The 24,094-nt window shown below is 46.7% G+C and overlaps 1 protein-coding gene across 1 annotated transcript in view; it reads left to right on the top strand.

Moving 5' to 3' along the window:
- LOC124022330 (ELKS/Rab6-interacting/CAST family member 1-like) overlaps positions 1 to 24,094 on the top strand; it is a gene marked incomplete at both ends in the record, with an annotated part of 124,492 nt that overhangs the window by 65,725 nt on the left and 34,673 nt on the right. Inside the window, one exon of the mRNA XM_046337252.1 lies at positions 8,840 to 8,975. Within this exon, the coding sequence (XP_046193208.1) occupies positions 8,840 to 8,975 (136 nt within the window). The remainder of the gene's footprint in view (positions 1 to 8,839; positions 8,976 to 24,094) is intronic.

Genomic DNA, 24,094 nt, shown 5'->3' with positions numbered 1-24,094 from the left:
CTGTTCACCCTTCATACCATAGGGTTCTGTTCACTCTACTCCCTTCATACCATAGGGTTCTGTTCACTCTACTCCTTCATACCATAGGGTTCTGTTCACTCTACTCCCTTCATACCATAGGGTTCTGTTCACCCTTCATACCATAGGGTTCTGTTCACTCTACTCCTTCATACCATAGGGTTCTGTTCACCCTTCATACCATAGGGTTCTGTTCACTCTACTCCCTTCATACCATAGGGTTCTGTTCACCCTTCATACCATAGGGTTCTGTTCACCCTTCATACCATAGGGTTCTGTTCACCCTTCATACCATAGGGTTCTGTTCACTCTACTCCCTTCATACCATAGGGTTCTGTTCACCCTTCATACCATAGGGTTCTGTTCACTCTACACCCTTCATACCATAGGGTTCTGTTCACTCTACTCCCTTCATACCATAGGATTCTGTTCACTCTACTCCCTTCATACCATAGGGTTCTGTTCACCCTTCATACCATAGGGTTCTGTTCACTCTACTCCCTTCATACCATAGGGTTCTGTTCACTCTACTCCCTTCATACCATAGGGTTCTGTTCACTCTACTCCCTTCATACCATAGGGTTCTGTTCACCCTTCATACCATAGGGTTCTGTTCACTCTACTCCCTTCATACCATAGGGTTCTGTTCACTCTACTCCCTTCATACCATAGGGTTCTGTTCACCCTTCATACCATAGGGTTCTGTTCACTCTACTCCCTTCATACCATAGGGTTCTGTTCACTCTACTCCCTTCATACCATAGGGTTCTGTTCACTCTACTCCCTTCATACCATAGGGTTCTGTTCACCCTTCATACCATAGGGTTCTGTTCACCCTTCATACCATAGGGTTCTGTTCACCCTTCATACCATAGGGTTCTGTTCACTCTACTCCCTTCATACCATAGGGTTCTGTTCACCCTTCATACCATAGGGTTCTGTTCACCCTTCATACCATAGGGTTCTGTTCACTCTACTCCCTTCATACCATAGGGTTCTGTTCACTCTACTCCCTTCATACCATAGGGTTCTGTTCACTCTACTCCCTTCATACCATAGGGTTCTGTTCACTCTACTCCCTTCATACCATAGGGTTCTGTTCACTCTACTCCCTTCATACCATAGGGTTCTGTTCACTCTACTCCCTTCATACCATAGGGTTCTGTTCACTCTACTCCCTTCATACCATAGGGTTCTGTTCACTCTACTCCCTTCATACCATAGGGTTCTGTTCACTCTACTCCCTTCATACCATAGGGTTCTGTTCACTCTACTCCCTTCATACCATAGGGTTCTGTTCACTCTACTCCCTTCATACCATAGGGTTCTGTTCACTCTACTCCCTTCATACCATAGGGTTCTGTTCACTCTACTCCCTTCATACCATAGGGTTCTGTTCACTCTACTCCCTTCATACCATAGGGTTCTGTTCACTCTACTCCCTTCATACCATAGGGTTCTGTTCACCCTTTATACCATAGGGTTCTGTTCACTCTACTCCCTTCATACCATAGGGTTCTGTTCACCCTTCATACCAAAGGGTTCTGTTCACTCTACTCCCTTCATACCATAGGGTTCTGTTCACTCTACTCCCTTCATACCATAGGGTTCTGTTCACCCTTTATACCATAGGGTTCTGTTCACTCTACTCCCTTCATACCATAGGGTTCTGTTCACTCTACTCCCTTCATACCATAGGGTTCTGTTCACCCTTTATACCATAGGGTTCTGTTCACTCTACTCCCTTCATACCATAGGGTTCTGTTCACTCTACACCCTTCATACCATAGGGTTCTGTTCACTCTACTCCCTTCATGCCATAGGGTTCTGTTCACCCTTCATACCATAGGGTTCTGTTCACTCTACTCCCTTCATACCATAGGGTTCTGTTCACCCTTCATACCATAGGGTTCTGTTCACTCTACTCCCTTCATACCATAGGGTTCTGTTCACCCTTCATACCATAGGGTTCTGTTCACTCTACTCCCTTCATACCATAGGGTTGTGTTCACTCTACTCCCTTCATACCATAGGGTTCTGTTCACTCTACTCCCTTCATACCATAGGGTTCTGTTCACTCTACTCCCTTCATACCATAGGGTTCTGTTCACTCTACTCCCTTCATACCATAGGGTTCTGTTCACTCTACTCCCTTCATACCATAGGGTTCTGTTCACCCTTCATACCATAGGGTTCTGTTCACTCTACTCCCTTCATACCATAGGGTTCTGTTCACTCTACTCCCTTCATACCATAGGGTTCTGTTCACTCTACTCCCTTCATACCATAGGGTTCTGTTCACTCTACTCCCTTCATACCATAGGGTTCTGGTCATGACTAGTGCACTATATAGAGGACAGGGTGTCATTAGGGACTCAGCCCAGGAGACTGTCTGTAGAGAATAAGGGGGGCCAGTTGTTCATTGGGAAACTGCTCTGTAGCCAAGCAGATGGCTGACCGGGTTGGAAACACCAAGTTTAAACATTCCTGGATATTTATGACCTGTTATACACACACACACACACACACACACACACACACACACACACACACACACACACACACACACACACACACACACACACACACACACACACACACACACACACACACACACACACACACACACACACACACACACACACACACACACGCGCGCGCACACGTACGCACACACACACGCACACACGTACGCACACACACACTCATATATGCACGGGCATACTGCACACACTCATGAACATACAGACATGCAATGTGTTTGCCATTCCAACTCTACTGTAAGTTATTGATCCACTTAGAGAAATATATGCTTATATGTATGTATGTAGTCTGTATGTTATCTAACTGTCCTCTCCCCTGTATCTCTCCAGACAGGTGTTAGGACTAGTGTAGTCTGTATGTTATCTAACTGTCCTCTCCCCTGTATCTCTCCAGACAGGTGTTAGGACTAGTGTAGTCTGTATGTTATCTAACTGTCCTCTCCCCTGTATCTCTCCAGACAGGTGTTAGGACTAGTGTAGTCTGTATGTTATCTAACTGTCCTCTCCCCTGTATCTCTCCAGACAGGTGTTAGGACTAGTGTAGTCTGTATGTTATCTAACTGTCCTCTCCCCTGTATCTCTCCAGACAGGTGTTAGGACTAGTGTAGTCTGTATGTTATCTAACTGTCCTCTCCCCTGTATCTCTCCAGACAGGTGTTAGGACTAGTGTAGTCTGTATGTTATCTAACTGTCCTCTCCCCTGTATCTCTCCAGACAGGTGTTAGGACTAGTGTAGTCTGTATGTTATCTAACTGTCCTCTCCCCTGTATCTCTCCAGACAGGTGTTAGGACTAGTGTAGTCTGTATGTTATCTAACTGTCCTCTCCCCTGTATCTCTCCAGACAGGTGTTAGGACTAGTGTAGTCTGTATGTTATCTAACTGTCCTCTCCCTGTATCTCTCCAGACAGGTGTTAGGACTAGTGTAGTCTGTATGTTATCTAACTGTCCTCTCCCTGTATCTCTCCAGACAGGTGTTAGGACTAGTGTAGTCTGTATGTTATCTAACTGTCCTCTCCCCTGTATCTCTCCAGACAGGTGTTAGGACTAGTGTAGTCTGTATGTTATCTAACTGTCCTCTCCCCTGTATCTCTCCAGACAGGTGTTAGGACTAGTGTAGTCTGTATGTTATCTAACTGTCCTCTCCCCTGTATCTCTCCAGACAGGTGTTAGGACTAGTGTAGTCTGTATGTTATCTAACTGTCCTCTCCCCCTGTATCTCTCCAGACAGGTGTTAGGACTAGTGTAGTCTGTATGTTATCTAACTGTCCTCTCCCCTGTATCTCTCCAGACAGGTGTTAGGACTAGTGTAGTCTGTATGTTATCTAAATGTCCTCTCCCCTGTATCTCTCCAGACAGGTGTTAGGACTAGTGTAGTCTGTATGTTATCTAACTGTTCTCTCCCCTGTATCTCTCCAGACAGGTGTTAGGACTAGTGTAGTCTGTATGTTATCTAACTGTCCTCTCCCTGTATCTCTCCAGACAGGTGTTAGGACTAGTGTAGTCTGTATGTTATCTAACTGTCCTCTCCCCTGTATCTCTCCAGACAGGTGTTAGGACTAGTGTAGTCTGTATGTTATCTAACTGTCCTCTCCCCTGTATCTCTCCAGACAGGTGTTAGGACTAGTGTAGTCTGTATGTTATCTAACTGTCCTCTCCCCTGTATCTCTCCAGACAGGTGTTAGGACTAGTGTAGTCTGTATGTTATCTAACTGTCCTCTCCCCTGTATCTCTCCAGACAGGTGTTAGGACTAGTGTAGTCTGTATGTTATCTAACTGTCCTCTCCCCTGTATCTCTCCAGACAGGTGTTAGGACTAGTGTAGTCTGTATGTTATCTAACTGTCCTCTCCCCTGTATCTCTCCAGACAGGTGTTAGGACTAGTGTAGTCTGTATGTTATCTAACTGTCCTCTCCCCTGTATCTCTCCAGACAGGTGTTAGGACTAGTGTAGTCTGTATGTTATCTAACTGTCCTCTCCCCTGTATCTCTCCAGACAGGTGTTAGGACTAGTGTAGTCTGTATGTTATCTAACTGTCCTCTCCCCTGTATCTCTCCAGACAGGTGTTAGGACTAGTGTAGTCTGTATGTTATCTAACTGTCCTCTCCCCTGTATCTCTCCAGACAGGTGTTAGGACTAGTGTAGTCTGTATGTTATCTAACTGTCCTCTCCCCTGTATCTCTCCAGACAGGTGTTAGGACTAGTGTAGTCTGTATGTTATCTAACTGTCCTCTCCCCTGTATCTCTCCAGACAGGTGTTAGGACTAGTGTAGTCTGTATGTTATCTAACTGTCCTCTCCCTGTATCTCTCCAGACAGGTGTTAGGACTAGTGTAGTCTGTATGTTATCTAACTGTCCTCTCCCCTGTATCTCTCCAGACAGGTGTTAGGACTAGTGTAGTCTGTATGTTATCTAACTGTCCTCTCCCCTGTATCTCTCCAGACAGGTGTTAGGACTAGTGTAGTCTGTATGTTATCTAACTGTCCTCTCCCCTGTATCTCTCCAGACAGGTGTTAGGACTAGTGTAGTCTGTATGTTATCTAACTGTCCTCTCCCCTGTATCTCTCCAGACAGGTGTTAGGACTAGTGTAGTCTGTATGTTATCTAACTGTCCTCTCCCCTGTATCTCTCCAGACAGGTGTTAGGACTAGTGTAGTCTGTATGTTATCTAACTGTCCTCTCCCCTGTATCTCTCCAGACAGGTGTTAGGACTAGTGTAGTCTGTATGTTATCTAACTGTCCTCTCCCTGTATCCCTGTATCTCCAGACAGGTGTTAGGACTAGTGTAGTCTGTATGTTATCTAACTGTCCTCTCCCCTGTATCTCTCCAGACAGGTGTTAGGACTAGTGTAGTCTGTATGTTATCTAACTGTCCTCTCCCTGTATCTCTCCAGACAGGTGTTAGGACTAGTGTAGTCTGTATGTTATCTAACTGTCCTCTCCCCTGTATCTCTCCAGACAGGTGTTAGGACTAGTGTAGTCTGTATGTTATCTAACTGTCCTCTCCCCTGTATCTCTCCAGACAGGTGTTAGGACTAGTGTAGTCTGTATGTTATCTAACTGTCCTCTCCCCTGTATCTCTCCAGACAGGTGTTAGGACTAGTGTAGTCTGTATGTTATCTAACTGTCCTCTCCCCTGTATCTCTCCAGACAGGTGTTAGGACTAGTGTAGTCTGTATGTTATCTAACTGTCCTCTCCCCTGTATCTCTCCAGACAGGTGTTAGGACTAGTGTAGTCTGTATGTTATCTAACTGTCCTCTCCCCTGTATCTCTCCAGACAGGTGTTAGGACTAGTGTAGTCTGTATGTTATCTAACTGTCCTCTCCCCTGTATCTCTCCAGACAGGTGTTAGGACTAGTGTAGTCTGTATGTTATCTAACTGTCCTCTCCCCTGTATCTCTCCAGACAGGTGTTAGGACTAGTGTAGTCTGTATGTTATCTAACTGTCCTCTCCCCTGTATCTCTCCAGACAGGTGTTAGGACTAGTGTAGTCTGTATGTTATCTAACTGTCCTCTCCCTGTATCTCTCCAGACAGGTGTTAGGACTAGTGTAGTCTGTATGTTATCTAACTGTCCTCTCCCCTGTATCTCTCCAGACAGGTGTTAGGACTAGTGTAGTCTGTATGTTATCTAACTGTCCTCTCCCCTGTATCTCTCCAGACAGGTGTTAGGACTAGTGTAGTCTGTATGTTATCTAACTGTCCTCTCCCCTGTATCTCTCCAGACAGGTGTTAGGACTAGTGTAGTCTGTATGTTATCTAACTGTCCTCTCCCCTGTATCTCTCCAGACAGGTGTTAGGACTAGTGTAGTCTGTATGTTATCTAACTGTCCTCTCCCCTGTATCTCTCCAGACAGGTGTTAGGACTAGTGTAGTCTGTATGTTATCTAACTGTCCTCTCCCTGTATCTCTCCAGACAGGTGTTAGGACTAGTGTAGTCTGTATGTTATCTAACTGTCCTCTCCCCTGTATCTCTCCAGACAGGTGTTAGGACTAGTGTAGTCTGTATGTTATCTAACTGTCCTCTCCCCTGTATCTCTCCAGACAGGTGTTAGGACTAGTGTAGTCTGTATGTTATCTAACTGTCCTCTCCCCTGTATCTCTCCAGACAGGTGTTAGGACTAGTGTAGTCTGTATGTTATCTAACTGTCCTCTCCCCTGTATCTCTCCAGACAGGTGTTAGGACTAGTGTAGTCTGTATGTTATCTAACTGTCCTCTCCCCTGTATCTCTCCAGACAGGTGTTAGGACTAGTGTAGTCTGTATGTTATCTAACTGTCCTCTCCCCTGTATCTCTCCAGACAGGTGTTAGGACTAGTGTAGTCTGTATGTTATCTAACTGTCCTCTCCCCTGTATCTCTCCAGACAGGTGTTAGGACTAGTGTAGTCTGTATGTTATCTAACTGTCCTCTCCCCTGTATCTCTCCAGACAGGTGTTAGGACTAGTGTAGTCTGTATGTTATCTAACTGTCCTCTCCCCTGTATCTCTCCAGACAGGTGTTAGGACTAGTGTAGTCTGTATGTTATCTAACTGTCCTCTCCCCTGTATCTCTCCAGACAGGTGTTAGGACTAGTGTAGTCTGTATGTTATCTAACTGTCCTCTCCCTGTATCTCTCCAGACAGGTGTTAGGACTAGTGTAGTCTGTATGTTATCTAACTGTCCTCTCCCCTGTATCTCTCCAGACAGGTGTTAGGACTAGTGTAGTCTGTATGTTATCTAACTGTCCTCTCCCCTGTATCTCTCCAGACAGGTGTTAGGACTAGTGTAGTCTGTATGTTATCTAACTGTCCTCTCCCCTGTATCTCTCCAGACAGGTGTTAGGACTAGTGTAGTCTGTATGTTATCTAACTGTCCTCTCCCCTGTATCTCTCCAGACAGGTGTTAGGACTAGTGTAGTCTGTATGTTATCTAACTGTCCTCTCCCCTGTATCTCTCCAGACAGGTGTTAGGACTAGTGTAGTCTGTATGTTATCTAACTGTCCTCTCCCCTGTATCTCTCCAGACAGGTGTTAGGACTAGTGTAGTCTGTATGTTATCTAACTGTCCTCTCCCCTGTATCTCTCCAGACAGGTGTTAGGACTAGTGTAGTCTGTATGTTATCTAACTGTCCTCTCCCCTGTATCTCTCCAGACAGGTGTTAGGACTAGTGTAGTCTGTATGTTATCTAACTGTCCTCTCCCCTGTATCTCTCCAGACAGGTGTTAGGACTAGTGTAGTCTGTATGTTATCTAACTGTCCTCTCCCCTGTATCTCTCCAGACAGGTGTTAGGACTAGTGTAGTCTGTATGTTATCTAACTGTCCTCTCCCCTGTATCTCTCCAGACAGGTGTTAGGACTAGTGTAGTCTGTATGTTATCTAACTGTCCTCTCCCCTGTATCTCTCCAGACAGGTGTTAGGACTAGTGTAGTCTGTATGTTATCTAACTGTCCTCTCCCCTGTATCTCTCCAGACAGGTGTTAGGACTAGTGTAGTCTGTATGTTATCTAACTGTCCTCTCCCCTGTATCTCTCCAGACAGGTGTTAGGACTAGTGTAGTCTGTATGTTATCTAACTGTCCTCTCCCCTGTATCTCTCCAGACAGGTGTTAGGACTAGTGTAGTCTGTATGTTATCTAACTGTCCTCTCCCCTGTATCTCTCCAGACAGGTGTTAGGACTAGTGTAGTCTGTATGTTATCTAACTGTCCTCTCCCCTGTATCTCTCCAGACAGGTGTTAGGACTAGTGTAGTCTGTATGTTATCTAACTGTCCTCTCCCCTGTATCTCTCCAGACAGGTGTTAGGACTAGTGTAGTCTGTATGTTATCTAACTGTCCTCTCCCTGTATCTCTCCAGACAGGTGTTAGGACTAGTGTAGTCTGTATGTTATCTAACTGTCCTCTCCCCTGTATCTCTCCAGACAGGTGTTAGGACTAGTGTAGTCTGTATGTTATCTAACTGTCCTCTCCCCTGTATCTCTCCAGACAGGTGTTAGGACTAGTGTAGTCTGTATGTTATCTAACTGTCCTCTCCCTGTATCTCTCCAGACAGGTGTTAGGACTAGTGTAGTCTGTATGTTATCTAACTGTCCTCTCCCCTGTATCTCTCCAGACAGGTGTTAGGACTAGTGTAGTCTGTATGTTATCTAACTGTCCTCTCCCCTGTATCTCTCCAGACAGGTGTTAGGACTAGTGTAGTCTGTATGTTATCTAACTGTCCTCTCCCCTGTATCTCTCCAGACAGGTGTTAGGACTAGTGTAGTCTGTATGTTATCTAACTGTCCTCTCCCCTGTATCTCTCCAGACAGGTGAAGGACCAGACTAAGACGGTGGCCCAGCTGAAACATAAGGAGCAGGTGGAGAAGAGTAAGAACGCCCAGCTGGTGCAGGAGGTCAGGAAGAGAGACGACAACCTCAATGAGAGCTCTCAACACGTCAAGGTGAGAGAGGTGTTTCTCTTGTTCCCTCTCAACACGTCAAGGTGAGAGGTGTTTCTCTTGTTCCCTCTCAACACGTCAAGGTGAGAGGTGTTTCTCTTGTTCCCTCTCAACACGTCAAGGTGAGAGAGGTGTTTCTCTTGTTCCCTCTCAACACGTCAAGGTGAGAGGTGTTTCTCTTGTTCCCTCTCAACACGTCAAGGTGAGAGAGGTGTTTCTCTTGTTCCCTCTCAACACGTCAAGGTGAGAGAGGTGTTTCTCTTGTTCCCTCTCAACACGTCAAGGTGAGAGAGGTGTTTCTCTTGTTCCCTCTCAACACGTCAAGGTGAGAGGTGTTCTTTTCTTGTTCCCTCTCAACACGTCAAGGTGAGAGAGGTGTTTCTCTTGTTCCCTCTCAACACGTCAAGGTGAGAGGTGTTTCTCTTGTTCCCTCTCAACACGTCAAGGTGAGAGAGGTGTTTCTCTTGTTCCCTCTCAACACGTCAAGGTGAGAGAGGTGTTTCTCTTGTTCCCTCTCAACACGTCAAGGTGAGAGAGGTGTTTCTCTTGTTCCCTCTCAACACGTCAAGGTGAGAGAGGTGTTTCTCTTGTTCCCTCTCAACACGTCAAGGTGAGAGGTGTTTCTCTTGTTCCCTCTCAACACGTCAAGGTGAGAGAGGTGTTTCTCTTGTTCCCTCTCAACACGTCAAGGTGAGAGAGGTGTTTCTCTTGTTCCCTCTCAACACGTCAAGGTGAGAGAGGTGTTTCTCTTGTTCCCTCTCAACACGTCAAGGTGAGAGGTGTTTCTCTTGTTCCCTCTCAACACGTCAAGGTGAGAGGTGTTTCTCTTGTTCCCTCTCAACACGTCAAGGTGAGAGAGGTGTTTCTCTTGTTCCCTCTCAACACGTCAAGGTGAGAGGTGTTTCTCTTGTTCCCTCTCAACACGTCAAGGTGAGAGAGGTGTTTCTCTTGTTCCCTCTCAACACGTCAAGGTGAGAGGTGTTTCTCTTGTTCCCTCTCAACACGTCAAGGTGAGAGAGGTGTTTCTCTTGTTCCCTCCATCTCCACCCTGTCTGATGACGTGTGAAGGCTGTGTACACTCTGTCCCCATAGGACAACCCTATAGGACAACCCTAGAGTGTAGAGGCCTCATTGTAGAACAAACATTTCTTTCTCCTCCCCCTCTCTCTCATTTTCTCCATCATTCTATTTCTGTTTCTCGTTCTCTCACTCTCTCCGTCCTCTCCATCCTCTCTTTCCTATTTGTCCTCTCTGTCCTCTCCGTCCTCTCCATCCTCTCTGTCCTCTCTATCCTCTCCGTCTTCTCCGTCCTCTCTTTCCTGTTTGTCCTCTCCATCCTCTCCGTCCTCTCCATCCTCTCTGTCCTCTCCGTCCTCTCCATCCTCTCTGTCCTCTCTATCCTCTCCATCCTCTCTGTCCTCTCCGTCCTCTCTGTCCTCTCCGTCTTCTCCGTCCTCTCTTTCCTGTTTGTCCTCTCCGTCCTCTCCATCATCTCTGTCCTCTCTGTCCTCTCCGTCCTCTCTGTCCTCTCCGTCCTCTCTTTCCTATTTGTCCTCTCTGTCCTCTCTGTCCTCTCTTCTCTGTCCTTTGAAGCCTGCTCTGGTTCCTCATTTGAGAATATCTGCGATTCCTCTCAGGTAAAATGGGCGAATCAGGTTCCTGCTCCCAAACCGCCCTCACCTCCCCCTCTCCTACTCCCTCTACCACTCCCGTGACCTCCTTTCCGTTCCCACATTGTGGTTTTTGGGCGGATGGATAAAGGGATGGAGGGAGGTTTAGACGGAGGGTGGAGGGACAGAGTGGGCTGCCTTGGTAGGAGAAATAGCCAGTCAGGTTGTTATAGAAGGGAAGGAATTTACAAGATGTAAAAATATGTAGTGACATGAACCTATGAACCAGAACCTTCTAGAGCCCACTAGAAACCAGAACCTTCTAGAGCCCACTAGAAACCAGAACCTTCTAGAGCCCACTAGGAACCAGAACCTTCTAGAGCCCACTAGAAACCAGAACCTTCTAGAGCCCACTAGAAACCAGAACCTTCTAGAGCCCACTAGGAACCAGAACCTTCTAGAGCCCACTAGAAACCAGAACCTTCTAGAGCCCACTAGAAACCAGAACCTTCTAGAGCCCACTAGAAACCAGAACCTTCTAGAGCCCACTAGAAACCAGCGAAACCAGAACCTTCTAGAGCCCACTAGATACCAGAACCTTCTAGAGCCCACTAGAAACCAGCGAAACCAGAACCTTCTAGAGCCCACTAGAAACCAACGAAACCAGAACCTTCTAGAGCCCACTAGAAACCAACGAAACCAGAACCTTCTAGAGCCCACTAGAAACCAGCGAAACCAGAACCTTCTAGAGCCCACTAGAAACCAACGAAACCAGAACCTTCTAGAGCCCACTAGAAACCAACGAAACCAGAACCTTCTAGAGCCCACTAGAAACCAGAAACCAGAACCTTCTAGAGCCCACTAGAAACCAGCGAAACCAGAACCTTCTAGAGCCCACTAGAAACCAGCGAAACCAGAACCTTCTAGAGCCCACTAGAAACCAGCGAAACCAGAACCTTCTAGAGCCCACTAGAAACCAGCTAAACCAGAACCTTCTAGAGCCCACTAGAAACCAACGAAACCAGAACCTTCTAGAGCCCACTAGAAACCAACGAAACCAGAACCTTCTAGAGCCCACTAGAAACCAGCGAAACCAGAACCTTCTAGAGCCCACTAGAAACCAGCGAAACCAGAACCTTCTAGAGCCCACTAGAAACCAACGAAACCAGAACCTTCTAGAGCCCACTAGGAACCAGTGAAACCAGAACCTTCTAGAGCCCACTAGAAACCAGCGAAACCAGAACCTTCTAGAGCCCACTAGAAACCAGTGAAACCAGAACCTTCTAGAGCCCACTAGAAACCAGCGAAACCAGAACCGTCTAGAGCCCACTAGAAACCAGCGAAACCAGAACCTTCTAGAGCCCACTAGAAACCAGTGAAACCAGAACCTTCTAGAGCCCACTAGAAACCAGTGAAACCAGAACCTTCTAGAGCCCACTAGAAACCAGCGAAACCAGAACCTTCTAGAGCCCACTAGAAACCAACGAAACCAGAACCTTCTAGAGCCCACTAGAAACCAGCGAAACCAGAACCTTCTAGAGCCCACTAGAAACCAACGAAACCAGAACCTTCTAGAGCCCACTAGAAACCAGTGAAACCAGAACCTTCTAGAGCCCACTAGAAACCAGTGAAACCAGAACCTTCTAGAGCCCACTAGAAACCAACGAAACCAGAACCTTCTAGAGCCCACTAGAAACCAGCGAAACCAGAACCTTCTAGAGCCCACTAGAAACCAACGAAACCAGAACCTTCTAGAGCCCACTAGAAACCAGCGAAACCAGAACCTTCTAGAGCCCACTAGAAACCAGCGAAACCAGAACCTTCTAGAGCCCACTAGAAACCAACGAAACCAGAACCTTCTAGAGCCCACTAGAAACCAACGAAACCAGAACCTTCTAGAGCCCACTAGAAACCAGCGAAACCAGAACCTTCTAGAGCCCACTAGAAACCAACGAAACCAGAACCTTCTAGAGCCCACTAGAAACCAACGAAACCAGAACCTTCTAGAGCCCACTAGAAACCAGCGAAACCAGAACCTTCTAGAGCCCACTAGAAACCAACGAAACCAGAACCTTCTAGAGCCCACTAGAAACCAGCGAAACCAGAACCTTCTAGAGCCCACTAGAAACCAGCGAAACCAGAACCTTCTAGAGCCCACTAGAAACCAACGAAACCAGAACCTTCTAGAGCCCACTAGAAACCAGCGAAACCAGAACCTTCTAGAGCCCACTAGAAACCAGCGAAACCAGAACCTTCTAGAGCCCACTAGAAACCAGCGAAACCAGAACCTTCTAGAGCCCACTAGAAACCAGCGAAACCAGAACCTTCTAGAGCCCACTAGAAACCAGCGAAACCAGAACCTTCTAGAGCCCACTAGAAACCAGCGAAACCATAACCTTATAGAGCCCATTAGAAACCAGTGAAACCAGAACCTTCTAGAGCCCACTAGAAACCAGCGAAATCAGAACCTTCTAGAGACGACTAGAAACCAGCGAAACCAGAACCTTATAGAGCCCATTAGAAACCAGTGAAACCAGAACCTTCTAGAGCCCATTAGAAACCAGTGAAACCAGAACCTTCTAGAGCCAATTAGAAACCAGCGAAACCAGAACCTTCTAGAGCGCACTAGAAACCAGCGAAACCAGAACCTTATAGAGCCCACTAGAAACCAGTGAAACCAGAACCTTCTAGAGCCCATTAGAAACCAGTGAAACCAGAACCTTCTAGAGCCAATTAGAAACCAGCGAAACCAGAACCTTCTAGAGCGCACTAGAAACCAGCGAAACCAGAACCTTCTAGAGCCCATTAGAAACCAGCGAAACCAGAACCTTCTAGAGCCAATTAGAAACCAGTGAAACCAGAACCTTCTAGAGCCCATTAGAAACCAGCGAAACCAGAACCTTCTAGAGCCCACTAGAAACCAGCGAAACCAGAACCCAGAACTGTACAGCTAAAGAAACACACACACACACCCTCCTTGAACATTACAGACACTTTAGTTTGACCCGGTCTGACCCTGGTGGGTAGAGGGGGTACAGGGTGGAAACTGAGCCCACCCTCTCATTAGTAAAAGGTCTGAGAGAAACCTAATACAGTGATAATCCCTGGTGTTAGCTAGGTAGTGTGTGTGTGTGTGTGTGTGTGTGTGTGTGTGTGTGTGTGTGTGTGTGTGTGTGTGTGTGTGTGTGTGTGTGTGTGTGTGTGTGTGTGTTGTACTCTTCAGTCCATCTCTCCAGGTTGTGTTACAGTACAAAGCTCCACCAGGGGATAGTTAGTTTATTTCTGCGCCAACAAATAGCACCCTCCTTTATAGTGCACTCGTTTGTACCAGTCCCCCTAGGCACTATAGGGTGCCATTAGGGACGCACGTGGAACACAGGCTGTTATTATTCATGAGTCGTCATTGGTACAACAACGCCACAACGATCAGCCCCCACGTTGCTGTGGTTTCACTGTTTTCTCAGTTCGTCTTTCTCTCATGTTCTGTCTCCTCAAGCCTCTATCCGTCCTCTGTTCTGGGTTTCCTTTCTGTTGTTATTGCTCATTGGGTTGGATGTCGGATATGCCTTTCCATCCTGGTCAATGACGTTCAGTAGTGTGTGTGTGTGTGTGTGTGTGTGTGTGTGTGTGTGTGTGTGTGTGTGTGTGTGTGTGTGTGTGTGTGTGTGTGTGTGTGTGTGTGTGTGTGTGTGTGTGTGTGTGTGTGTGTGTGTGTGTGTGTGTGTGTGTGCGTGCTCAGCGTTGGTTCACATGCTGTGTTTAGAGTGAACCTCTTCATCCAAGTCGACAGTCCCTGCTGGTCATTTTGCGATACAGCAGACTCTTCCCCCAGTCTCCTCCTCTCTCCCCCAGCCTCCCCCTCTCTCTCTCCCCAGCCTCCTCCTCTCTCTCCCCAGCCTCCCCCTGTCTCCTCCTCTACCCCCAGCCTCCCCCTCTCTCTCTCCCCAGCCTCCCCCTCTCTCCTCCTCTCTCTCCCCAGCCTCCCCCTCTCTCCTCCTCTCTCTCCCCAGCCTCCCCCTCTCTCCCCCAGCCTCCCCCTGTCTCCTCCTCTCCCCCAGCCTCCCCCTGTCTCCTCCTCTTCCCCCGTCTCCTCCTCTCTTCCCCAGCCTCCCTCCTGTCTCCCTCAGCCTCCCTCCTGTCTCCCTCAGCCTCCCTCCTGTCTCCCCCAACCTTCCCCTGTCTCCCCCTGTCTCCCCCTGTCTCTCCCCCGCTTCCCAGGTTCCTCCTTTCTCCCCCTAGCCTCCCTCTGTCTCTCCCCAGCCTCACCCCCGTCTCTCCCTGTCTCTTCCTGCCTTCCCCCTGCCTCCCCCTGTCTCTCCAGTCTCCCAGCCTGAGGACACACTATACATGCCCCTGCTCTGGCCCCTCCAGCCCACCTTCCCTCGACCAGTGGGGCCCCAGTCCTCCTGCCAAACCGAACCCAGCGTTGTGCCTCTGTCCCTGGCCAAACTCAGACTGATCACTGGGCCTGATGGAGGCTTCATGGCCTCATGGTTCTGGGTCCAGTCTCCCCTCTGATATAGTCCAGGGGTTTGGCCCCGACCCTCAGGCATGTCTTTATGTCCTGTGTGTGATGGAGGCAGAACAGATTTGGAAAGATGACACCCGTTGTTCCATCGTTAGCTCAGTCTCTCCGAATGGGTTTGACGTAGGACAGGGAAGGAGGAGGCCCAGCAAACCAAAATTGGTTCTGTAAAATTTCCCAGAACATTTGTTAGGTTGCGGCAAATCTTCTCATAAAACAAAAACTGCCCAGTCATGGTGATGATTCTAGAATGTTTGTATAAAACATTTGCCTGATGTTGCAAGAATGTTCTAAGAACACATTTAACCTGTTCTTTAAAGGTTCCCAGAACACATTGAACCTGTTCTTTAAAGGTTCTGAGAACACATTTAACCTGTTCTTTAAAGGTTCCCAGAATGTTTCATTAGGTTGTAGGAACAGTTCTGAGAACACACTTAACCTGTTCTTTAAAGGTTCCCAGAACACATTTAACCTGTTCTTTAAAGGTTCCCAGAATGTTTCATTAGGTTGTAGAAACAGTTCTGAGAACACATTTAACCTGTTCTTTAAAGGTTCCCAGAACACATTTAACCTGTTCTTTAAAGGTCCCCAGAACACATTGAACCTGTTCTTTAAAGGTTCTGAGAACACACTTAACCTGTTCTTTAAAGGTTCCCAGAACACATTTAACCTGTTCTTTAAAGGTTCCCAGAATGTTTCATTAGGTTGTAGGAACAGTTCTGAGAACACACTTAACCTGTTCTTTAAAGGTTCTGAGAACACATTTAACCTGTTCTTTAAAGGTTCCCAGAACACATTGAACCTGTTCTTTAAAGGTTCCCAGAACACATTTAACCTGTTCTTTAAAGGTTCCCAGAATGTTTCATTAGGTTGTAGGAACAGTTCTGAGAACACACTTAACCTGTTCTTTAAAGGTTCTGAGAACACATTTAACCTGTTCTTTAAAGGTTCCCAGAACACATTGAACCTGTTCTTTAAAGGTTCCCAGAACACATTGAACCTGTTCTTTAAAGGTTCCCAGAATGTTCCATTTGTTTGTAGGAACATTCTGGTGAGAGCATTGTGGGGACATTGAAAAATATATGTTCCCAGAACACAAAAACTGTCCAATTGTGCAGATAATTCTACCATGTTTCTTTTATGAAACAAAAAACATTGACCTGATGATACAAGAAGGTTCCCAGAACACATGTTGTCTGTTGTTTAACAGGTTTCCAGGATGTTTATTCAGGGTGTGGTAACGTTGTGGGGACATGGCAATAGATACAGGATGTTTATTCAGGGTGTGGTAACGTTGTGGGGACATGGCAATAGATACAGGATGTTTATTCAGGGTGTGGTAACGTTGTGGGGACATGGCAATAGATACAGGATGTTTATTCAGGGTGTGGTAACGTTGTGGGGACATGGCAATAGATACAGGATGTTTATTCAGGGTGTGGTAACGTTGTGGGGACATGGCAATAGATACAGGATGTTTATTCAGGGTGTGGTAACGTTGTGGGGACATGGCAATAGATACAGGATGTTTATTCAGGGTGTGGTAACGTTGTGGGGACATGGCAATAGATACAGGATGTTTATTCAGGGTGTGGTAACGTTGTGGGGACATGGCAATAGATACAGGATGTTTATTCAGGGTGTGGTAACGTTGTCATGGCAATAGATACAGGATGTTTATTCAGGGTGTGGTAACGTTGTGGGGACATGGCAATAGATACAGGATGTTTATTCAGGGTGTGGTAACGTTGTCATGGCAATAGATACAGGATGTTTATTCAGGGTGTGGTAACGTTGTCATGGCAATAGATACAGGATGTTTATTCAGGGTGTGGTAACGTTGTCATGGCAATAGATACAGGATGTTTATTCAGGGTGTGGTAACGTTGTCATGGCAATAGATACAGGGCCTTCAGAAAGTATTCACACCCATTCACTCTTTCCATGTTTTGTTTCGTTACAGCCTGAATTTAAATTAGATTACATTGAGAATGTGTGCCACTGTACTCCACACAATACCACATATTGTCAAAGTGGAATTATATTTTTAGAAAATTTGACAAATTAGGTGTAGGCCGTCATTGAAAATAAGAATGTGTTCTTAACTGTCTTGTCTAGTTCAATAAAGGTTCAAAGTTAACAAACATTTCACCATAATTTATCAGTGAAATTTTGACGGCCAATTACAAGCTGGACAAGTGTGAGAGGGTTTATCTAATGTTCCCTGGTTAGATTTGAGCTCTTCTCCCTCTGGGTAACAGTAGTTTTTGTTGTGCTCAGGGAACTGAGGGAGAGCCTACCTTATCTAATGTTCCCTGGTTAGATTTGAGCTCTTCTCCCTCTGGGTAACAGTAGTTGTTGTTGTGCTCAGGGAACTGAGGGAGAGCCTACCTTATCTATTGTTCCCTGGTTAGATTTGAGCTCTTTTCCCTCTGGGTAACAGTAGTTGTTGATCTTGTTGTTGTGCTCAGGGAACTGAGGGAGAGCCTACCTTATCTAATGTTCCCTGGTTAGATTTGAGCCCTTCTCCCTCTGGGTAACAGTAGTTGTTGTTGTGCTCAGGGAACTGAGGGAGAGCCTACCTTATCTATTGTTCCCTGGTTAGATTTGAGCTCTTCTCCCTCTGGGTAACAGTAGTTGTTGATCTTGTTGTTGTGCTCAGGGAACTGAGGGAGAGCCTACCTTATCTATTGTTCCCTGGTTAGATTTGGGCTCTTCTCCCTCTGGGTAACAGTAGTTGTTGATCTTGTTGTTGTGCTCAGGGAACTGAGGGAGAGCCTACCTTATCTAATGTTCCCTGGTTAGATTTGAGCTCTTCTCCCTCTGGGTAACAGTAGTTGTTGTTGTGTTCAGGGAACTGAGGGAGAGCCTACCTTATCTATTGTTCCCTGGTTAGATTTGAGCTCTTCTCCCTCTGGGTAACAGTAGTTGTTGTTGTGTTCAGGGAACTGAGGGAGAGCCTACCTTATCTATTGTTCCCTGGTTAGATTTGAGCTCTTCTCCCTCTGGGTAACAGTAGTTGTTGATCTTGTTGTTGTGTTCAGGGAACTGAGGGAGAGCCTACCTTATCTATTGTTCCCTGGTTAGATTTGAGCTCTTCTCCCTCTGGCTAACAGTAGTTGTTGATCTTGTTGTTGTGCTCAGGGAACTGAGGGAGAGCCTACCTTATCTAATGTTCCCTGGTTAGATTTGAGCTCTTCTCCCTCTGGGTAACAGTAGTTGTTGTTGTGTTCAGGGAACTGAGGGAGAGCCTACCTTATCTAATGTTCCCTGGTTAGATTTGAGCTCTTCTCCCTCTGGGTAACAGTAGTTGTTGTTGTGTTCAGGGAACTGAGGGAGAGCCTACCTTATCTATTGTTCCCTGGTTAGATTTGAGCTCTTCTCCCTCTGGGTAACAGTAGTTGTTGTTGTGTTCAGGGAACTGAGGGAGAGCCTACCTTATCTATTGTTCCCTGGTTAGATTTGAGCTCTTCTCCCTCTGGCTAACAGTAGTTGTTGATCTTGTTGTTGTGCTCAGGGAACTGAGGGAGAGCCTACCTTATCTAATGTTCCCTGGTTAGATTTGAGCTCTTCTCCCTCTGGGTAACAGTAGTTGTTGATCTTGTTGTTGTGTTCAGGGAACTGAGGGAGAGCCTACCTTATCTAATGTTCCCTGGTTAGATTTGAGCTCTTCTCCCTCTGGGTAACAGTAGTTGTTGATCTTGTTGTTGTGTTCAGGGAACTGAGGGAGAGCCTACCTTATCTAATGTTCCCTGGTTAGATTTGAGCTCTTCTCCCTCTGGGTAACAGTAGTTGTTGTTGTGTTCAGGGAACTGAGGGAGAGCCTACCTTATCTATTGTTCCCTGGTTAGATTTGGGCTCTTCTCCCTCTGGGTAACAGTAGTTGTTGATCTTGTTGTTGTGCTCAGGGAACTGAGGGAGAGCCTACCTTATCTATTGTTCCCTGGTTAGATTTGGGCTCTTCTCCCTCTGGGTAACAGTAGTTGTTGATCTTGTTGTTGTGTTCAGGGAACTGAGGGAGAGCCTACCTTATCTATTGTTCCCTGGTTAGATTTGAGCTCTTCTCCCTCTGGGTAACAGTAGTTGTTGTTGTGCTCAGGGAACTGAGGGAGAGCCTACCTTATCTAATGTTCCCTGGTTAGATTTGAGCTCTTCTCCCTCTGGGTAACAGTAGTTGTTGTTGTGTTCAGGGAACTGAGGGAGAGCCTACCTTATCTATTGTTCCCTGGTTAGATTTGAGCTCTTCTCCCTCTGGGTAACAGTAGTTGTTGATCTTGTTGTTGTGCTCAGGGAACTGAGGGAGAGCCTACCTTATCTATTGTTCCCTGGTTAGATTTGGGCTCTTCTCCCTCTGGGTAACAGTAGTTGTTGATCTTGTTGTTGTGTTCAGGGAACTGAGGGAGAGCCTACCTTATCTATTGTTCCCTGGTTAGATTTGAGCTCTTCTCCCTCTGGGTAACAGTAGTTGTTGTTGTGCTCAGGGAACTGAGGGAGAGCCTACCTTATCTAATGTTCCCTGGTTAGATTTGAGCTCTTCTCCCTCTGGGTAACAGTAGTTGTTGTTGTGTTCAGGGAACTGAGGGAGAGCCTACCTTATCTATTGTTCCCTGGTTAGATTTGGGCTCTTCTCCCTCTGGGTAACAGTAGTTGTTGATCTTGTTGTGTTCAGGGAACTGAGGGAGAGCCTACCTTATCTATTGTTCCCTGGTTAGATTTGAGCTCTTCTCCCTCTGGCTAACAGTAGTTGTTGATCTTGTTGTGTTCAGGGAACTGAGGGAGAGCCTACCTTATCTATTGTTCCCTGGTTAGATTTGAGCTCTTCTCCCTCTGGCTAACAGTAGTTGTTGATCTTGTTGTTGTGCTCAGGGAACTGAGGGAGAGCCTACCTTATCTATTGTTCCCTGGTTAGATTTGAGCTCTTCTCCCTCTGGCTAACAGTAGTTGTTGATCTTGTTGTTGTGCTCAGGGAACTGAGGGAGAGCCTACCTTATCTATTGTTCCCTGGTTAGATTTGAGCTCTTCTCCCTCTGGGTAACAGTAGTTGTTGTTGTGCTCAGGGAACTGAGGGAGAGCCTACCTTATCTATTGTTCCCTGGTTAGATTTGAGCTCTTCTCCCTCTGGGTAACAGTAGTTGTTGATCTTGTTGTTGTGCTCAGGGAACTGAGGGAGAGCCTACCTTATCTATTGTTCCCTGGTTAGATTTGGGCTCTTCTCCCTCTGGGTAACAGTAGTTGTTGATCTTGTTGTTGTGCTCAGGGAACTGAGGGAGAGCCTACCTTATCTATTGTTCCCTGGTTAGATTTGAGCTCTTCTCCCTCTGGGTAACAGTAGTTGTTGATCTTGTTGTTGTGCTCAGGGAACTGAGGGAGAGCCTACCTTATCTATTGTTCCCTGGTTAGATTTGAGCTCTTCTCCCTCTGACTAACAGTAGTTGTTGATCTTGTTGTTGTGTTCAGGGAACTGAGGGAGAGCCTACCTTATCTATTGTTCCCTGGTTAGATTTGAGCTCTTCTCCCTCTGGCTAACAGTAGTTGTTGATCTTGTTGTGTTCAGGGAACTGAGGGAGAGCCTACCTTATCTATTGTTCCCTGGTTAGATTTGAGCTCTTCTCCCTCTGGCTAACAGTAGTTGTTGATCTTGTTGTTGTGCTCAGGGAACTGAGGGAGAGCCTACCTTATCTATTGTTCCCTGATTAGATTTGAGCTCTTCTCCCTCTGGGTAACAGTAGTTGTTGTTGTGCTCAGGGAACTGAGGGAGAGCCTACCTTATCTATTGTTCCCTGGTTAGATTTGAGCTCTTCTCCCTCTGGCTAACAGTAGTTGTTGTTGTGCTCAGGGAACTGAGGGAGAGCCTACCTTATCTAATGTTCCCTGGTTAGATTTGGGCTCTTCTCCCTCTGGGTAACAGTAGTTGTTGATCTTGTTGTTGTGCTCAGGGAACTGAGGGAGAGCCTACCTTATCTATTGTTCCCTGGTTAGATTTGAGCTCTTCTCCCTCTGGGTAACAGTAGTTGTTGATCTTGTTGTTGTGCTCAGGGAACTGAGGGAGAGCCTACCTTATCTATTGTTCCCTGGTTAGATTTGAGCTCTTCTCCCTCTGGCTAACAGTAGTTGTTGTTGTGTTCAGGGAACTGAGGGAGAGCCTACCTTATCTATTGTTCCCTGGTTAGATTTGAGCGCTTCTCCCTCTGGGTAACAGTAGTTGTTGTTATGCTCAGGGAACTGAGGGAGAGCCTACCTTATCTATTGTTCCCTGGTTAGATTTGAGCTCTTCTCCCTCTGGGTAACAGTAGTTGTTGTTGTGCTCAGGGAACTGAGGGAGAGCCTACCTTATCTATTGTTCCCTGGTTAGATTTGAGCTCTTCTCCCTCTGGGTAACAGTAGTTGTTGATCTTGTTGTTGTGCAGGGAACTGAGGGAGAGCCTACCTTATCTATTGTTCCCTGGTTAGATTTGAGCTCTTCTCCCTCTGGGTAACAGTAGTTGTTGTTGTGTTCAGGGAACTGAGGGAGAGCCTACCTTATCTATTGTTCCCTGGTTAGATTTGAGCTCTTCTCCCTCTGGCTAACAGTAGTTGTTGATCTTGTTGTTGTGCTCAGGGAACTGAGGGAGAGCCTACCTTATCTATTGTTCCCTGATTAGATTTGAGCTCTTCTCCCTCTGGGTAACAGTAGTTGTTGTTGTGCTCAGGGAACTGAGGGAGAGCCTACCTTATCTATTGTTCCCTGGTTAGATTTGAGCTCTTCTCCCTCTGGCTAACAGTAGTTGTTGTTGTGTTCAGGGAACTGAGGGAGAGCCTACCTTATCTATTGTTCCCTGGTTAGATTTGAGCGCTTCTCCCTCTGGGTAACAGTAGTTGTTGTTATGCTCAGGGAACTGAGGGAGAGCCTACCTTATCTATTGTTCCCTGGTTAGATTTGAGCTCTTCTCCCTCTGGGTAACAGTAGTTGTTGTTGTGCTCAGGGAACTGAGGGAGAGCCTACCTTATCTATTGTTCCCTGGTTAGATTTGAGCTCTTCTCCCTCTGGGTAACAGTAGTTGTTGATCTTGTTGTTGTGCAGGGAACTGAGGGAGAGCCTACCTTATCTATTGTTCCCTGGTTAGATTTGAGCTCTTCTCCCTCTGGGTAACAGTAGGTTGTTGTGCTCAGGGAACTGAGGGAGAGCCTACCTTATCTATTGTTCCTGGTTAGATTTGAGCTCTTCTCCCTCTGGGTAACAGTAGTTGTTGTTGTGCTCAGGGAACTGAGGGAGAGCCTACCTTATCTATTGTTCCCTGGTTAGATTTGAGCTCTTCTCCCTCTGGGTAACAGTAGTTGTTGATCTTGTTGTTGTGCTCAGGGAACTGAGGGAGAGCCTACCTTATCTAATGTTCCCTGGTTAGATTTGAGCTCTTCTCCCTCTGGGTAACAGTAGTTGTTGTTGTGTTCAGGGAACTGAGGGAGAGCCTACCTTATCTATTGTTCCCTGGTTAGATTTGAGCTCTTCTCCCTCTGGGTAACAGTAGTTGTTGTTGTGCTCAGGGAACTGAGGGAGAGCCTACCTTATCTATTGTTCCCTGGTTAGATTTGAGCTCTTCTCCCTCTGGGTAACAGTAGTTGTTGATCTTGTTGTTGTGTTCAGGGAACTGAGGGAGAGCCTACCTTATCTATTGTTCCCTGGTTAGATTTGAGCGCTTCTCCCTCTGGGTAACAGTAGTTGTTGTTGTGTTCAGGGATCTGAGGGAGATCCTACCTGTTCATGGTTGGAAGACGACTCCCCTGGTATTAACATATTTGCAGAAATCCATTCAGGTGTATTTTGGGGCTTTTGAAGAATCCTTTCTCATGAAAGTCACACTGTTGCTAATGACTGTAGACACACAGTCCAGTTCAAAGTGAATGATGTCGGTCCCGTGTGGAAAATGACTAATTTGCATATAGGCCTACTGCAGCTCTGATTGGCTATAGCACACCGGTCTGTGTAGAGTCCGGTTCTGGACAGGGCTGACACATTCTTACTGGGGTTTGTTTACTGCCGTGTTGAATTGTCCAAATGTACGGCTGCTTTCCCACTCTGTATTACTATAGAATTATCATAAATGCCTTCCCTCATTCCCAAGCATTGTATGAAGGAATGAAAACGTGAAGATGACCATATCAGTGTGAGAAAATGTGCCCAGCAGATGCATGTCTGTATTCCCAGTGAAATACATGAGAACATTTGCGGCGACCTAACGAATGTTCTGGGAACTTAAACAGAAGCAATTTTAGTTTGCTGGGAAAACATCACTGGTACATTGTTGTTGTTAAAAACACTCTCAATGTCTTTGGGACGATATCATCCTAATGTTAGATAAAACCCAAACGAGAACCTAATGGAATCTTAGCTAATGTTCTGGGAATGTTCCTGGTTTGCTGCGGGTTTTGATCGGTTAGACCAGGACACCATTAGTTGGCTAGAGAGCAATACTCCTCTGCTTCGTCCTTCATCCTGTCTCTCCTCTGTCTCTTCCCCCTCCTTTGCCTCTTCCCCCTCCTCTGCCTCTTCTCCCTCCTCTGCCTCTTCCCCCTCCTCTGTCTCTTCTCCCTCCTCTGCCTCTTCCCCCTCCTCTGCCTCTTCTCCCTCCTCTGCCTCCTCTGCCTCCTCTGCCTCTTCTCCCTCCTCTGTCTCTTCTCCCTCCTCTGTCTCTTCTCCCTCCTCTGTCTCTTCTCCCTCCTCTGCCTCTTCTCCCTCCTCTGTCTCTCCCTCCTTCTCCCTCCTCTGCCTCTTCTCCCTCCTCTGCCTCTTCTCCCTCCTCTGCCTCTTCTTCCTCCTCTGCCTCTTCTCCCTCCTCTGCCTCTTCTCCCTCCTCTGCCTCCTCTGCCTCCTCTGTCTCTTCTCCCTCCTCTGTCTCTTCTCCCTCCTCTGCCTCTTCTCCCTCCTCTGTCTCTTCTCCCTCCTCTGCCTCTTCTCCCTCCTCTGCCTCTTCTCCCTCCTCTGCCTCTTCTCCCTCCTCTGCCTCTTCTCC

Source organism: Oncorhynchus gorbuscha, unplaced genomic scaffold (assembly GCF_021184085.1).
Source record: "Oncorhynchus gorbuscha isolate QuinsamMale2020 ecotype Even-year unplaced genomic scaffold, OgorEven_v1.0 Un_scaffold_1341, whole genome shotgun sequence".
In the NCBI taxonomy this organism is placed as follows: domain Eukaryota; kingdom Metazoa; phylum Chordata; class Actinopteri; order Salmoniformes; family Salmonidae; genus Oncorhynchus; species Oncorhynchus gorbuscha.
The sequence above is the reverse complement of the archived record's forward strand: the minus strand, read 5'-3'. Positions and strand labels throughout refer to the sequence as shown.